The sequence below is a fragment of the Coregonus clupeaformis genome, chromosome 15 (assembly GCF_020615455.1).
Source record: "Coregonus clupeaformis isolate EN_2021a chromosome 15, ASM2061545v1, whole genome shotgun sequence".
Taxonomy (NCBI): Eukaryota; Metazoa; Chordata; class Actinopteri; order Salmoniformes; family Salmonidae; genus Coregonus; species Coregonus clupeaformis.
The window spans coordinates 44,083,948-44,100,633 of record NC_059206.1 but is presented as its reverse complement, the minus strand read 5'-3'; the positions used below and the strand labels follow the sequence as shown (position 1 = coordinate 44,100,633).

Here is a 16,686-nt window from a genome sequence, read left to right as displayed (position 1 = left end):
GTCGATATAGGACTCGTTTTACTGTGGATATAGATACTTTTGTACCGGTTTCCTCCAGCATCTTCACAAGGTCCTTTGCTGTTGTTCTGGGATTGATTTGCACTTTTCGCACCAAAGTACGTTCATCTCTAGGAGACAGAACGCGTCTCCTTCCTGAGCGGTACGACGGCTGCGTGGTCCCATGGTGTTTATACTTGCGTACTATTGTTTGTACAGATGAACGTGCTACCTTCAGCCGTTTGGAAATTGCTCCCCAAATATTCTGAGGTCTTGGCTGATTTCTTTTGATTTTCCCATGATGTCAAGCAAAGAGGCACTGAGTTTGAAGGTAGGCCTTGAAATACATCCACAGATACACCTCCAATTGACTCAAATGATGTCAATTAGCCTATCAGAAGCTTCTAAAGCCATGACATCATTTTCTGGTATTTTCCAAGCTGTTTAAAGGCACAGTCAATTTAGTGTATGTAAACTTCTGACGCACTGGAATTGTGATACAGTGAATTATAAGTGAAATAATCTGTCTGTAAACAATTGTTGGAAAAATTACTTGTGTCATGCACAAAGTAGATGTCCTAACCGACTTGCCAAAACTATAATTTGTTAAAAAGAAATTTGTGGAGTGGTTGAAAAACAAGTTTTAATGACTCCAACCTAAGTGTATGTAAACTTCCGACTTCAACTGTATATACTTATTATGGACACAGTATGCTTTACTTTAGTTATCTTGTTGTTATTAGTTGTTGTTAGTAGTTATTAGTCCCATCCTTCAACTCCATTCAACACCTCCCATCTATCTCTTTACACCATCCATATTGGATTTCTATTTGCCATTGTGATGTCACGAGAGGCTGTGTCCTGGAGGGACGTTACATCCCCCTGAGGTGGCTGCAAACCCAGACAGCTATGGCTCCATCTGCTGGTATGGTCGGGAACTCCACCCCTCTATGGCCAATCTTCCCACGCAGCTGAAACAAATCAGGAGCTGATGAGCTGAAGGTTTGGGAAGGGAAGAGACACACTGAGGGAGGGTGTGGGGGGTGAAGAGACACAGTCTCCAACCTGGGCTCTCTGGAGGACAAGAGTGCTGCACGTCCACTTCCATGAGGAATATAAGGATTTGGAGATACTTACCTTTGGGAAATACTCACCTTTGGATATATGCACCTGTGGAAATACGTGAGAGACATTTGGAAGGACTTTTTGCTGGGTTGGCCACTAGCTGCAACGTGGACTACAGTAAGGCTGGGGAAAAGTTATCTGAGCGAGTGAGAATTATGATTTTGGATGTGGAAGAGACATCCCTGAACTGTTAACCCTTAAAGAGCCACAAGAGAACAGAATTTTGTTATATTTTCGTTAATTTCCCAAGACCTATAATAAAATCCTTGTTTTGTTTGAACCTTGTCTCCTTGCACTACTTGAGCAATCCCGCTGAAAGCTGTGTAGCCTCTCGTGACGTCACAGATGGTGGAGAATACGGGCACGCTCAAGCGTTAATAGTGCATGTCAGAGGAGGATACCGAAGGTTTGATCACCCAGTTTTCCAAGTTGGCCGTAGGCTCCCGCCGACTGAAATGGAGGACATATTGAAAGCCCTTGTTGCTGGCCAGCAAGCCCAGATGCAAGCAAACGTGGCTCTCTTGGAGGAGCAAAAGAAAGCCAACCTTCTGAAGGCAGAGGAATTGCAGTTGCAGAGACAGAGGGTGGTCCAAAATACCCGCCCAATAAAGGCAAGTGACTTTATATCTAAGATGGGAGCTACCGATGACATTGAGGCATACCTGCATGCATTTGAGGCCACGGCCACTAGGGAAGCCTGGCCCAAGCAACAGTGGGTTGGTCTGTTAGCCCCCTTTCTAACCGGGGAATCGCTGAATGCTGTCCGGGACCTGGGCCCTGACCAGGTGACTGACTATGATGCCCTGAAGTCTGAGATCCTCAGCAGATATGGACTCACAAAGTTTGGTATGGCCCAGCGCTTTCACAGCTGGACCTTCCAACCAGACCAACCTCCTCGGGTGCAGATGCATGAACTTGTCCGAATCGCAAGGAAATGGCTGGATCCGCAGAGGAATACAGCAGCGGCGGTGGTGGAGGCCGTTGTGGTGGATCGTTACCTACGCGCCCTGCCTTATGAGGCAAAACGGTTCATCAGTCAACAGGCCTTGACCACGGCTGATCTGACCGTGGAAGCTGTGGAAAAGTACCAGGCCACAGCGGAGATGCTGAATGCTTCCCGAAAAGACCCCAGGAGTGCGGCCCCACCACAAATGGGAAGAACCCGTCCAAAGGACCCCAAGGTCTCGAACCCAGCCACGTCAGGACTTATCCCGGCTCCAGGGGGAGCCAGAAACCAGGCGGGTCCAAGAAGAGTACACCAGGAGGGGGAAACTCGACAGTGTTACCGGTGTGGGGAGATGGGACATATCTCCTGGCAGTGTGGGAAACCAGCCGATGAACCTATGCCCACTGCAGAGTCCTCCAGCTCAGCACCCACACACCGTTTTGCCTCGCTCTTGGGAGTCGTAGATGGCGGCCCAGATCGACCCCCCCACCTGCCCGGTAACTGTGAATCACCATGATGTGGAGGCCTTACTGGATTCTGGTAGCCGGGCCACCCTGGTGCGTAAGGATTTGGTGGGCCCAACGTGTCTGACCCCGGGGAAAGTCCTCCCAGTTTCCTGTGTCCATGGGGACACCAGAGAATACCCCATTACTGAACTTACAATGACCAGCACACGGGGAACCATACACACGACGGCGGGGGTGGTTGATTCCCTCCCGTCCCTGTCCTAATTGGACGAGACTGCCCAGCCTTTTACCCACTCTGGAGAGAGTCTCAGGAGAGGATAACCCGAGTACCTCGGAAACGGAGAGGCAAGACTCATCCTGGGAAGGCTCCGGTGCAATCCTCCGAGTTACTCACTCCCGCCCGGGCTCTGTTAGGGATGGCAGGTGCCCAGACCGACACAGAGACGGAGCTACAGAATCTGGACAAAGAACTGTCTGGTCTGAAGGGGACCGCTGAGAGGTATCGTTTGTTAAAGCAACAGTTAGACATGAAGACAGAAGAGTTAGATATCCTCCAGGCTAAACTCCAACAGAGCTCCTTCCCTAAGCAACAGGAGGAGCTGGAGAGGCTGCGCAGGACCATCGAGGAGTGTGAGGAGACCCTGCGCAGTAGTAAGGAGGTCCAGAAGAAGGCAGAGGAGAAGTACAAGGTGTTGGAGAACAAGATGAAGAATGCGGAGGCAGAGAGAGAGAAGGAACTGAAAGCTGCTCAACAGAAGCTAAACTCTGCTAAAACCAAGGCTGATGCGTTCAGTAAGAAACTCAAGGAGAGACAACAGGAGGCTGAGTCCCTGGTCCTAGAGTTGGAGGAGTTGAAGAGAGAGCAGTCTGGCAAGCACCACGGCAATGCGGACGCCCTCTCCCGGCGTGATGCCTTCTTCGCTGCCTTTACCCGACGAGGACGTCGGTCCCGAGGAGGGGGATGTGTGATGTCACGAGAGGCTGTGTCCTGGAGGGACGTTACATCCCCCTGAGGTGGCTGCAAACCCAGACAGCTATGGCTCCATCTGCTGGTATGGTCGGGAACTCCACCCCTCTATGGCCAATCTTCCCACGCAGCTGAAACAAATGAGGAGCTGATGAGCTGAAGGTTTGGGAAGGGAAGAGACACACTGAGGGAGGGTGTGGGGGGGTGAAGAGACACAGTCTCCAACCTGGGCTCTCTGGAGGACAAGAGTGCTGCACGTCCACTTCCATGAGGAATATAAGGATTTGGAGATACTTACCTTTGGGAAATACTCACCTTTGGATATATGCACCTGTGGAAATACGTGAGAGACATTTGGAAGGACTTTTTGCTGGGTTGGCCACTAGCTGCAACGTGGACTACAGTAAGGCTGGGGAAAAGTTATCTGAGCGAGTGAGAATTATGATTTTGGATGTGGAAGAGACATCCCTGAACTGTTAACCCTTAAAGAGCCACAAGAGAACAGAATTTTGTTATATTTTCGTTAATTTCCCAAGACCTATAATAAAATCCTTGTTTTGTTTGAACCTTGTCTCCTTGCACTACTTGAGCAATCCCGCTGAAAGCTGTGTAGCCTCTCGTGACGTCACACCATATATTTTTCAACTGTACTGTGATGTTTTACAAAAGTTCTGAACCCTTCTATTCTCATTGTTTCTACAGATTGTAAATTGAAAATATTTTTTTTTGCTAAAAGTATTATTATATTATTGATCGATTGACTATGACTTTTCAGATCACCCAGTAGTGCTATCTACAGGGTTAGCTCCAGGTAAATATTGCAATCCTTTAGCCATTCCTGGACCTGTGTCCAAAAACAAGCTACAAATGGACAGTACCAAAACAAATGATCTAATGATCCTGTCTCTTCGCAGCACAATCTGCAGAGCTGGTAAGATTGTATCCACCATATAAATACCATTCTATTGGTAGCAAGAATTTTGTATAATAATGTAAATTGAAAAATTGTAAGTTTTGAATCCGGCGTCGTTTTGCGTATCAGTTCATAAACACTATGCCATGGAATCGGTACGTCAAAAATCTCTTCCAAACTATTTTGCAACCTATATGGGACGACTGTCAATCCTTTGGTCCTTAAATGAACATTTTCTTTAACCAATTATGTTCTTTAATGCAGGGCCGACAGACAAGTTCCAGAGATGTTAGCCCAGGCATTTGTGAAGGTGCACAGCTCAAATAATCTGACAGAAGAGGGGTAGCATGGGAGAGAGAGGGTCAGAGGAGAACATCCGGGGGTCCTGGATTAGAGAGAGATGGTGGGAGATGCATTGAATGCCCCTTTTACCTTGGCTGAGATGAAGAGAGCATTAGATAAATCTGCGGTAACATCTCCTGGGAAGGATGAGATGTGTTACATCATGATGGCTCATCTCAGTGACACTGCAATGGGGAAAGTATTGGGCCTTTACAATAAGGTGTGGCAGGAAGGGAAACTGGAAGAAGGCGGTAGTGGTGCCAATACGGAAACCTGGGAAAGACCCTACTAGTACTTCAAGCTATAGGCCGATAGCGTTGACATCTCACGTATGTAAATTTATGGAAAGGATGATAACGGAAAGGCTGACTTACTTTCTGGAGAGTAGAGGACTAATGTCACCATTAGTCCTTTGTTGTTCTCCATTATGATTGATGATGTATTCTCTCAGGTGAGACCTGATATTGGGAGGCCATTGTTTGCGGATGATGGAGTGCTGTGGAAAAAAGGGAGAAATATTACCCATACAGCCAGAAGAGTTCAAGAAGCGATTAGTGAAGTAGAGCAGTGGTCCCTCAGGTGGGGCTTCAAGTTTTCAGTTGAGAAAACACAGACTGTGTTTTTTTCTAGAAGGAAGGTTGGGGAGGAAATATAATTGAAGTTGTATGGAAGGAATCTGGAGAGGGTGGGAGGATTTAGGTTCCTGGGGGTCTGGTTTGACACTCCTGGGGGTCTGGTTTGGAGCATATTAACAGAGTAGTTGTCAAATGAAAGGAAATATTGAATGTGATGTGTTGCTTGTCAGGAATGGAGTGGGGGCAGAGAGAATGGCGTTGAAAATGATATATACAGTGGCTTACGAAAGTATTCACCCCCTTGCCATTTTTCCTATTTTGTTGCCTTATAACCTGGAATTAAAATGGATTTTTGGGGGGTTTGTATCATTTGATTTACACAACATGCCTACCACTTTGAAAATGGAAAATATATATTTTTTGTGAAACAAACAAGAAATATGACAAAAAAACAGAAAACTTGAGCGTGCATAACTATTCACCCCCCCAAAGTCAATACTTTGTAGAGCCACCTTTTGCAACAATTACAGCTGCAAGTCTCTTGGGGTATGTCTCTATAAGCTTGGTACATCTAGCCACTGGGATGTTTGCCCATTCTTCAAGGCAAAACTGCTCCAGCTCCTTCAAGTTGGATGGGTTCCGCTGGTGTACAGCAATATTTAAGTCATACCACAGATTCTCAATTGGATTGAGGTCTGGGCTTTGACTAGGCCATTCCAAGACATTTAAATGTTTCCCCTTAAACCACTCAAGTGTTGCTTTAGCAGTATGCTTAGGGTCATTGTCCTGCTGGAAGGTGAACCTCCGTCCCAGTCTCAAATCTCTGGAAGACTGAAACAGGTTTCCCTCAAGAATTTCCCTGTATTTAGCGCCATCCATCATTCCTTCAATTCTGACCAGTTTCCCAGTCCCTGCCGATGAAAAACATCCCCACAGCATGATGCTGCCACCACCATGCATGGATGGTGTTCTCGGGGTGATGAGAGGTGTTGGGTTTGCGCCAGACATAGCGTTTTCCTTGATGGCCAAAAAGCTCAATTTTAGTCTCATCTGACCAGAGTACCTTCTTCCATATGTTTGGGGAGTCTCCCACATGCCTTTTGGTAAACACCAAACGTGTTGGCTTATTTTTTTCTTTAAGCAATGGCTTTTTTCTGGCCACTCTTCCGTAAAGCCCAGCTCTGTGGAGTGTACTGCTTAAAGTGGTCCTATGGACAGATACTCCAATCTCCGCTGTGGAGCTTTGCAGCTCCTTCAGGGTTATCTTTGGTGTCTTTGTTGCTTCTCTGATTAATGCCCTCCTTGCCTGGTCCGTGAGTTTTGGTGGGCAGCCCTCTCTTGGCAGGTTTGTTGTGGTGCCATATTATTTCAATTTTTTAATAATAGATTTAATGGTGCTCCGTGGGATGTTCAAAGCTTCTGATATTTTTTTATAACCCAACCCTGATCTGTACTTCTCCACAACTTTGTCCCTGACCTGTTTGGAGAGCTCCTTGGTCTTCATGGTGCCGCTTGCTTGGTGGTGCCCCTTGCTTAGTGGTGTTGCAGACTCTGGGGCCTTTCAGAACAGGTGTATATATACTGAGATCATGTGACAGATCATGTGACACTTTATTTAACTAATTATGTGACTTCTGAAGGTAATTGGTTTCACCAGATCTTATTTAGGGGCTTCATAGCGAAGGGGGTGAATACATATGCACGCATCACTTTTCCGTTATTTATTTTTTTGAATTTTTTGAAACAAGTTATTTTTTTCATTTCACTTCACCAATTTGGACTATTTTGTGTATGTCCATTACATGAAATCGAATTAAAAATCAATTTAAATTACAGGTTGTAATGCAACAAAATAGGAAAAACGCCAAGGGGGATGAATACTTTTGCAAGGCACTGTATAGCGCTGTTAAGGTCATCAATGGATTATGGAAGTATAGCATATGGATCAGCAGCTCAGACGTCTTTTTAAAAAACTGGATGTTATCGAGGCCCAAGTCCTAAGAATATGTTGTGGAGCACTCAGGACCTCCCCAGTAGCAGTGATACAGGTAGAGTTGGGAGAGATGCCGTTAAAGTTAAGAAGACAACAGCTAGCCATGACATATTGGGTAAATCTACAAGGACATAAGGTTCACATTCTACAAAAAAAGGTGTTCCTAGAGTGCTGGAAACATGAACAAAATCTGAATACAAGCTTTGGGTGGATAGGCAATTGCATGGCGAGAGAGAAGGGGTTGTTTTGGAGGGAGTTTAGCCCCTCTGTGGTTCTTCCTGCTATCCCACCTTGGTTTCTCCCTCAACCAGTGATAGAACTGGGATTGCTTGAGAGGGTAAGAAATGTTGAGGAAGGAGTAGATTCAGTTGTAAGTGAACATTTAAGAACACAATACTATGCTTTCTTGAATATATTCACAGATGGATCTAAGGACCCTAAAACAGGGAGGACAGGACCAGCTTTTAGTGTTCCTGAGTTTAAGGTGGCAGTGACGGCCATACTATTGGCTGCAGAGTGGGTGGAGGAGGTAAGGCCAGACAGGGTAGTCATCTGCTCTGACACCAGTGCAGCAATGATGAGCTTAAATTCATGTGTGTCTCAGAGCAGACAGGATGTATTGTATGAAGTTTTGCAGTGTTTGTATAGGGTGAAACAGATGGGGGTATTTGTGATGTTCCTCTTGGTACCAGCTCATGTGTGAGTTGAGGGGAACAAGGAAGTGGATATTATTGCCAAACAGGCTTTTAAACATCCTAATATTGAGATGGAATTGTCAATCAGTAAAGCAGAAACCAAGGGATTAATAAGAACAGTGGTTAAAAATAAGTGGCAAGAGTTGTGGAACAGGGAGAGTAAGGGACGACACCTGTATAAGATCCAGGAAAAGGTGGGGGCAGGGGGTGTAGTATTTAATTAAGTATTTCGTTTCCTTAGGGAGACGAGATTATTGGGTCGGATTGAGACCTTCACCGTCTCTGATCCACACTCCAGTTGGTGGCGGTAATGCACCTTAAAGTTGGTTGACAACCGCCATATAAAATCCACAGAAGAAGAAGAAGAATAATAAGAACTCGTGACGACCTGAGACTAGGGCAACCAATCTGTGTATCCCTAATCATCACCACACAACTTCCGAATAATACAGTGACGCAATCATCTGAAACTAAAAGTGGAATTTAACTTGGCAACTTGGGTGAATAGGTGGCTTTCTACATAGCTAGCTAAATAACTCTACCCACGACACCGAGGATTTGTTTGATGAAAGCAAGGAGGTAGTCAATTGTCTTTTGGTGTTGATATAGCTAGCTATGTAACGTTAGCTAAACTAATAGCTACTGCTACATTCTTCTCGCTAGCTAGCATTAGCATACATGTTTTGCTGAACTAGCTAGCCACTGGATCTATCTGCTGCGTCAGTCTATGTGGTAATGTTACTAACGCCGTTGGAGCATTGTTGAGCAACATTTCTCTGAACATTTAGCTATTGTAACCTAGTTCGACTTCGGAAATATTGATTCTCATCTGTTTGGATTAATTTACACATGCTAATTTACAGGCAAGGGGGTCGGCTAGTTACATCACCTCACTCTACATCCTGATCTGTGAGACAATGGCTAGCGCTGCCCCTCCAACAGCCGCTGCCTCGACTGCCACTGAGAACCCCAGCCCCGGTTCCAGCAGCTCGACAGCGGGGGAGGGTGGCAATCAGGACAGCACATTTGAATGCAACATCTGCCTGGACACCTCCAAGGATGCAGTGATCAGTCTGTGTGGGCATCTCTTTTGGTAAGCACCCTCTTGTCTTGACAGTGTTCTGTATTTGTGATTGATTGAGGGGCATTCATCCTTATTATCTGGTTGCCTGTACTCGGGAGAGGGTCTTGTTCACATAATTAAATATAGTAATTTTAATGTATCTCTGTGGTCTTGTTATTTCACGTCATGTTAGTTGCATATGGGGAAATGTTATTGATGCCATTTTTTATTTTCGTAGTGCAATCTTCAGATTTCAGGATGAATGATGAGATGCTATGACTTGACTGTCATCTAATTATTCTATCCCTTACCTTCCCTGTCCCCTTGCGCATCTAGTTGGCCCTGCTTACATCAGGTAAGTCAGTTGATACCTCATTTATTTTACACAACCACTGTCATGATCAGCTGTCACCTGACCCTTTCCCAAGGGATGTTTGACTGCTTCTCTGAATGTATCATGCAATCTTAACCAGGGATGTCTGAATTGCCCCCACCCCCCATGTTTATGCAGTGGTTGGAGACCAGACCAAACAGACAAGTATGTCCAGTGTGCAAAGCAGGCATCAGTCGAGACAAAGTCATCCCACTATATGGCAGGGGAAGCACGGGCCAACAAGACCCAAGGTGGGTTGATGCACTCAAAACATGAAAGCAAGGGGCACAGTTTCCATACAATCCTCAGTTCTCTACTCTGAATTTTACATCCCAAACTACTGCTGTAAACAACTTATCTCTCATTGTTATAGGGAGCGAACGCCTCCTCGACCACAAGGACAGAGGCCAGAGCCTGAAAATCGTGGTGTAAGTACTGTGTAATACAACAGCTCTATCATCACCAAGCCTATACTCTCACTTTTCAGACTGTGTAATTATTTAGCAAGAATGTGAGAAGTTCAACCAGTTGGTTCTACTGTGTACCACCTGTTTGCAATGTTGGCTGCTGTATTGCACTACCCATTCATGATGAAACTATTACATGGGATTGTGTAGTTGCTGTAGTGCAATCCTGCCCATAGCCTAATTCATTAGCAGAATTACCTTTTCCACTGGGACCTATTAAGCTCTATCTGAGGAGTAAGAGAGAAAGGCTCTCTATGACCCCTTGAGAATGACAACACGGCACTAACGATTGCATCAACTCTCCCTCGAAACACATGTTAAAATCATGTTTTTTTGTACATATTGCATAGTCATTTTATAACCCTGTCAATGCAATGTTACTGTAAGGTTATCTTTTTTCCCATTACAGGGATTTCAGGGTTTCGGCTTTGGCGATGGAGGATTCCAGATGTCTTTTGGCATTGGTGCCTTTCCATTTGGCATTTTCGCTACAGCTTTTAACATCAATGATGGAAGACCACCCCCAGGTACTTTAGTTCTGCAGGTTTGCCCATTGTGTATTGTAACAATGTTTGATCAAAATTATTGTGAATGGCCCCCTCTACCTTGAAAAGCAGTTGTTCACCTGTTAAAGTAATCTCTCTCCACTTGTTCCCCCCCACACAGCTGCCCCTGGGACCCCCCAACACATGGATGAACAGTTCCTGTCTCGACTCTTTCTATTTGTGGCTCTGGTGATCATGTTTTGGCTGCTAATCGCATAAATGTCTGTGCGGTCAGGACCAAGGCTCAAGTTGGACAGTTCTTAATACTCTGTTTCCAGATACTTGTTTGATTTTTGTCATTTTCCGCATTTAAGTATTGACTTCTTGACTTGATTAGCCATTTATTTAATTTTAGTAATCGAGATAACTACTGTTTGATTACACCTGTACTATGAATCCTACAGAAGTCTGAAATAGTTTTGTTCGAACAACTAATGGTGTAAACTTAAAATGGCCCTGCCTCTCATTTCCATCAAGGTTATTATGTTTTCAATAGACATTTAAGTGTACCTGGTTGGCAATATAGAACCAGATACTAAAAGAGAGATGGCAAATCGGTAAATGTAAGCTACCAGATGTACCCTCTGTGCTTGTATGGATATAGATTACAAGTGGTATGTCCTGTTTCTGAACTAAATATGATATATCAATTCAGGAAGAGATGTATCATTGGTGATACTTTTAAATTATTGACACAACAATTGCCTTTTGGGTACCACTACCAGTATGAAGCCATATAAACAATAGTGGTGCATTTTTATGTGTGGTGTCAGCAGGGGAATAGTCCAGAAGAGCAGTATTGGTATGGGTTTAAGTTCTTTAATGACATACTATACCAGTATGTCCTCAGTTGCCCTAGGAGCTATTTTGTTAACTATTTCTTATGTTTCAGAAAATAAGTGGATACCTTCTCTTAAGGTTATAAAATTGAAGGATGAAAGTTGAGACAATTTAAAGGAGTTATTTTTTATTGAATGATACTGTCATTGTCTGCCACTTGTAAGACTATTATTTATTTGGAAAATGCAGAATTCTAATGCAAATGCTTCTATAGCATACATAGTAAAGAGCTTGGGAAAAAAATATGCAAAAGGTATCAAATGGATATAGTTCTTTAACCTGACACAACTAGCAAGGTGACGGTCATGATAATATGCATGAGTAACTGATGCAGTTATTTTTTAGTGTTCTCCCTCTAATTTCTATTTCATTTGTTGTCTTGTTTACTTTACAACTTTTTCTCACTAATTTATTCTAAAATACATATTGTAAAATATATATAGTGGATTATTAGATTAACAATGGATGGTTAGAATAGCATTAGCATCTGTAATAAAGACTGTTTGCCTCATAACCTACTGAGAGAGCTCGTTACCTAAACATTAATTCCACCTTTATATGGGTAGTCAATGTGTTTCTCATCAGGCTTTGACCACTAAATGCCAGACAAATTAACGTTCAAAATTAGAAACAGAATAACAGCCCATTTTATTTTCAATTGGGTTAACAACTTGCATTCATAACAGCAAAATTAGATCATCTGTAAAAAAATATATATTTGGTTATTTGTTGTACCTCTGATACCACCAAAAATGCGATATTCCAAAAACAGAACATGAATAACTTGCCTCTTCATGTTCATTAGGAGAGAGATTTAAAAATATATATATTTTAGAAAAAATACTTTCGGACAAAAGAAAGAATATCTAAACCTCCTGAGAACAACCCCTGTCGACCTACAATAATTAATGAGTTACGACGTCTCTTGCTCTGGCAGTTCTTTGGACACTGTCACTGGCTGATCTAGGGACACTGTCACCGGTGGGTCATTGACAGTCACTGGTTGATCCATACTAAACTCGGCCTCATACATAATCTGTTGGATCTTCATTTTGGTCTCACATCTTTTTTGTGGGGCAAGCCTCTTCAAAGCAGGAACGAAGCTGAGGAGAAACATCTCATCCTCGTCACACTGCCGGTTAGGGATCGTGGAATCTGATCTGAGATCTTTCTCTTTGGCCAGCAGCCTCCTGTTCTTAGCGGAGCGCTTAGAGGGAGTGGTTGAGGAACATGGTGAAGCAGGTTGTCTTGTCTGAGGCCTCTTCCTGGTTGTGTATGTTGATGACTGGAGCGCTGCAGATGTCTGGGGCCCTGGGAATATCTGGGTGCCTGGTGGAAGCTTGGCCAGAAAAGACAGCTGGGCCATCTGGGTTCCTTGTTGCCCTGGGGACAGCTGGGTCACAAAAGCTAGCTGTGACATGGTGCCAACCTGGGTGCTAGGGGTTTTCATGTCGTTCTCCAGGGCTGTGTTGAGTGTTTTGACAGGTTCTATTTCACTCTGTGTGCTTTTATTGATTGTATCAGGGCTTTCCAGGTTGGCAGGGTCCACATTGCTGTTTCTGGGTTTAATGAATGGTTGAAGAAAGATCAGAAGTTGTCTGTATTTCCATCGGCTGGGGGTGAGCTCCCCTGCTTCCTCCTTAATCCTCTTCTCCTGTCGTACTTCCTTGAAGTATCGGTCTCTCAGATTCTTCCATTTCCTTTTGCACTCTTCAGCTAAAGGGATAAATCAATATAGATTCATCATACTCAAAATAATATATTGTTTTATGCATTTGATATCGAACAAGCTAAACATGCAGAATATTTGACCACACTAAATAATCTTTCTAAAGTACTATGAATATAACTATTTATTGAAAAAAATATTCAGATAACGTTAAGAGGTGATTGAACACCTCTTTCTATCCCATTGATGGAGCCTCATCGGGTTCCTACTTATAAACTAAATAGAAGGATCTACCATTGAGTTGGTACTAATTTGTAGTGCTCTCCATTTGATATCAAAATGTCCACAGGCTACTTCGACATTTTTTCTATCAGTGATTAATTGGTAGCTAATGTCATTAATCGTGGAAAATACGATGCCTCAAGTAATGTTACTCGTGTCTCATCGAGCTGTTGGGAACGGAAAAAAAAGTCCCTCCCTGTGCGGCGGTGTCTGCCGTCTGCGCTGCGCTCACGACTTCGTCGGCCGCTGCCTCCCCATTGACTACAATACGATTCACGCGGTTCTTGCAGTGAGGTGCTGTTAACTCACCGTACTCATATGCTACTCACGTGATTGAAAACATATAATATAAACAAACTTGACAAACAAGTCAGCTTGCTTACAACTAGCAAGCTAAAACATTTGTGTCAACGTGACTTGATGATTTGTAGAAATAGGCTACCATAGCTCACCTGGAAGAGCTGTCAATGCGCTGATTCTCCCCCAAGCAAGTGATCTTGTGTCACCATTGCGGTAATCTGGCAACGTTTTATTATACAGCTCAGGAAAATTAAAAACGGACAATATCAACTTTTCGTCCATCTTGACTTCTTGACACACGCGGAAGCAACGGTCTCCCGCCTTTCCGACTGTATGGCGCGTGGTTACGTCAAAGCGGTATGTACAGAATATCGCGAGCCGATCCGCTGCCGCATGCATGTCCCTGCGCTACCCGTCTCACGTCATCTGTGATATGCCTACTCATCACAAGAGCTACAGGAAAATTATAAAATATAATGCGATGGGATGTTTAATTAATTTAGAAAGCATAATTTAATCTAAATGTTAATAAAAAAGTAACAGTTTACTACAGTTTACTAAAATATAAAGGCAACATGTAAAGTCTTGGTCCCATGTTTTATGAGCTGAAATAAAAGATCCCAGAAATGTTCCATACCCACAAAAAGCTTACTTCTCTCAAATGTTGTGCACAAATGTGTTTACATCCCTGTTAGTGAGCATTTCTTCTTTGCCAAGATAATCCATCCACCTGACAGGTGTGGCATATCAAGATGCTGATCAAACAGCATGATCATTACTCAGGTGCACATTGTGCTGGGGACAATAAAAGGCCACTCTAAAACGTGCAGTTTTGTCACAACACAATGCCACAGGTGTCTCAAGTTTTGAGGGAGCATGCAATTGGCATACTGACTGCAGGAATGTCCACCAGAGCTGTTGCCAGAGAATTGAATGTTAATTTCTCTACCATAAACCGCCTCCAATGTCATTTTAGAGAATTTGGCTGTACGTCCAACCGGCCTCACAACCGCAGACCACATGTAAACACGCCAGCTCAGGACCTCCACATCCGGCTTCTTCACCTGCAGGATCGTTTTAGATCAGCCACCCGGACAGCTGATGAAACTGAGGAGTATTTCTGTCTGTAATAAAGCCCTTTTGTGGGGAAAAACGTATTCTGATTGACTGGGTCTGGCTCCCCAGTGGGTGGGCCTATGCCCTACCAGGCCCACCCATGGCTGCGCCCCTGCCCAGTCATGTGAAATCCATAGATTAGGGCCTAATTTATTTATTTCAATTGACTGATTTCCTTATATGAGCTGAAACTCAGTAAAATCGTTGAAATTGTTGCATGTTGTGTTTATATTTTTGTTCAGTATAAATACTGTAGGCCTTTACTAGCATGTATTCAACATAGTACTAGCCTTTACCACTGGAGACCCATAATTACACCTTGTGTAGATACATCTTCCATTGCTCCTACAACTCAAGCAGTCCCGAGACCTCTGTACCATTCCCATTATTTGAATGAGAATGGTACATTTGAAAAAAAAGAGAAATGGCATAATTCCACAACACATCTGTCCACCCTGCTCCTCTCACATCTCAGGGGTACCTGCCTGGTCCATAAAGGGGTCCCCACCCACCCCCTCCACCTCCCTTGTCCACCCAACCTTTCCACCACCATGTTCCCCTCCGCTTCCTCTTGCACCCTGTCCTCCTCTTCAGCAGGTGTCTGTTGGACACAGACTGCCACCGTATTCTCATCCACCATTTCACATGCTGGGTTGCAGAAGGCAGAGAGAAGCAAGTTGATCCACTGCAGCTCCTGCTCACTTGCCTTTTGTTCCTGCTGCCTCCTGAGCTTCTGTCCCCTGGGTATAAAGACACAAGACAGGTCCCTGTTTAATATCCATTCACATCATTGCTGCATAGATCATCTCACTTTGCTTCATTTGTCTCCAAACTGTTGTCTACTGCCAATCACTCTCCTAACTAATTAGAATGATAACAACTGAATCCTTCTATAAGAAATGAGTAACCCCCTGTTATATAAAATGCTATGATGACCTAAGATCATAAATAGACAAGCAGAGGGTTAATCAGATTAGATGGCTAAATATAGATGTCCAGATTCATGCAGTGACATCTAATACCCTAATAATGTGCTGTGAGACAGCCTCTATGCCGGTTGAAAGTTGCAGTCATTTGTATCTCCGATTCCTTGCTTGTTTCTATAAACGTCCTTCCTTGTTTCTCACTATTGCTATTCATGTGGGATGTACCAGGAATTAAAAAAGCACTTTTCAAATAGACTTCTAAAGCAAAGTAGCCCCAAAAAGCAAGGGGCACAAAATGTTGACATTAAGCAGTGTAGAGAGAAGCAGGCATGATCTCTGCAGTTCACACCTTCCCTTTACATTCCATCAATTCACCAAAGATTGTAACGTTTACAGTTGAAACTGCAAATGGCTTGATACCGCTCATGTATTTGTATCTCAGCTTGTATACTAAATAAAAACCTGTTGGAATATTGAGCCCCACTGAAAAGAAGGCATCCTAACGAGGTACACAACAGACAACATTAACGTTATAGCCTGCAGCATCAATTTAGAAAGTTAAGATTACAGAGAGTATAACAAAGACCCTGAAATAAATGTAATAATCCATATCACCTGTGAGGCAATACAACATATTAGGCCTGCCTATGTTTACAAAATATTAATAAGATAATTTAAGTACAGCCTATCATTATAGCCTTAGAAAAAATATAAACTAGATTAAAACAGATCAAAGCTGGAGGTGCACATCAACGACAGACGATAAACACAACAATAACGGATCCAGACAAAATTATATTGCTATTCAAACAATTTAAAACATTTGTTTTTATATATAAGTAATTTTTTGTATTTTTTTTTTACTTGAACACTCGTTGCACTACCTGCGATTGCGGCGATCAAAATAAAATGTTCCTAGACAGACATTTTCCAATATATGAAGCTGGAAATTCAAGTGGGAACATTTTACGAATAAACTATCTATAGCGCATAAAATAGAGCTGTACGTTCACAAGCATTTTTTTCTTTCATGCATGAGCTTTCTAGCAAACTGTCCAACTTCTTGGGTAAACAGCTCCTTTGCT

At 43.4% G+C, this 16,686-nt stretch overlaps 2 protein-coding genes across 4 annotated transcripts; one reads left to right on the top strand and one right to left on the bottom strand.

Moving 5' to 3' along the window:
• The first annotated feature begins 8,417 nt into the window (after positions 1-8,417).
• LOC121582366 (E3 ubiquitin-protein ligase RNF185) lies at positions 8,418-11,128 on the top strand. Of its 3 annotated transcripts, none has more exons than XM_041898102.2 (7): positions 8,418-8,520; positions 8,884-9,113; positions 9,420-9,438; positions 9,595-9,707; positions 9,830-9,884; positions 10,333-10,450; positions 10,590-11,128. In XM_041898102.2, the coding sequence occupies exons 2-7, from the start codon at positions 8,938-8,940 to the stop codon at positions 10,685-10,687; spliced, it is 579 nt and encodes a 192-aa protein (XP_041754036.1). In that variant the 5' UTR covers positions 8,418-8,520; positions 8,884-8,937; the 3' UTR covers positions 10,688-11,128. The 3 variants fall into 3 exon arrangements, with proteins under 3 accessions (XP_041754036.1, XP_041754034.1, XP_041754035.1); XM_041898100.2 differs by having other exon boundaries at positions 8,419-8,599; XM_041898101.2 differs by lacking the exon at positions 8,418-8,520 and adding an exon at positions 8,612-8,752.
• An 809-nt stretch (positions 11,129-11,937) lies between these two features.
• LOC121582361 lies at positions 11,938-14,111 on the bottom strand. The gene is made up of 2 exons (XM_041898095.2): positions 13,712-14,111; positions 11,938-13,024 (listed from the first exon to the last, which is right to left on the bottom strand). The coding sequence occupies exons 1-2, from the start codon at positions 13,956-13,958 to the stop codon at positions 12,222-12,224; spliced, it is 1,050 nt and encodes a 349-aa protein (XP_041754029.1). The 5' UTR covers positions 13,959-14,111; the 3' UTR covers positions 11,938-12,221.
• Between the last annotated feature and the right edge of the window lie 2,575 nt (positions 14,112-16,686).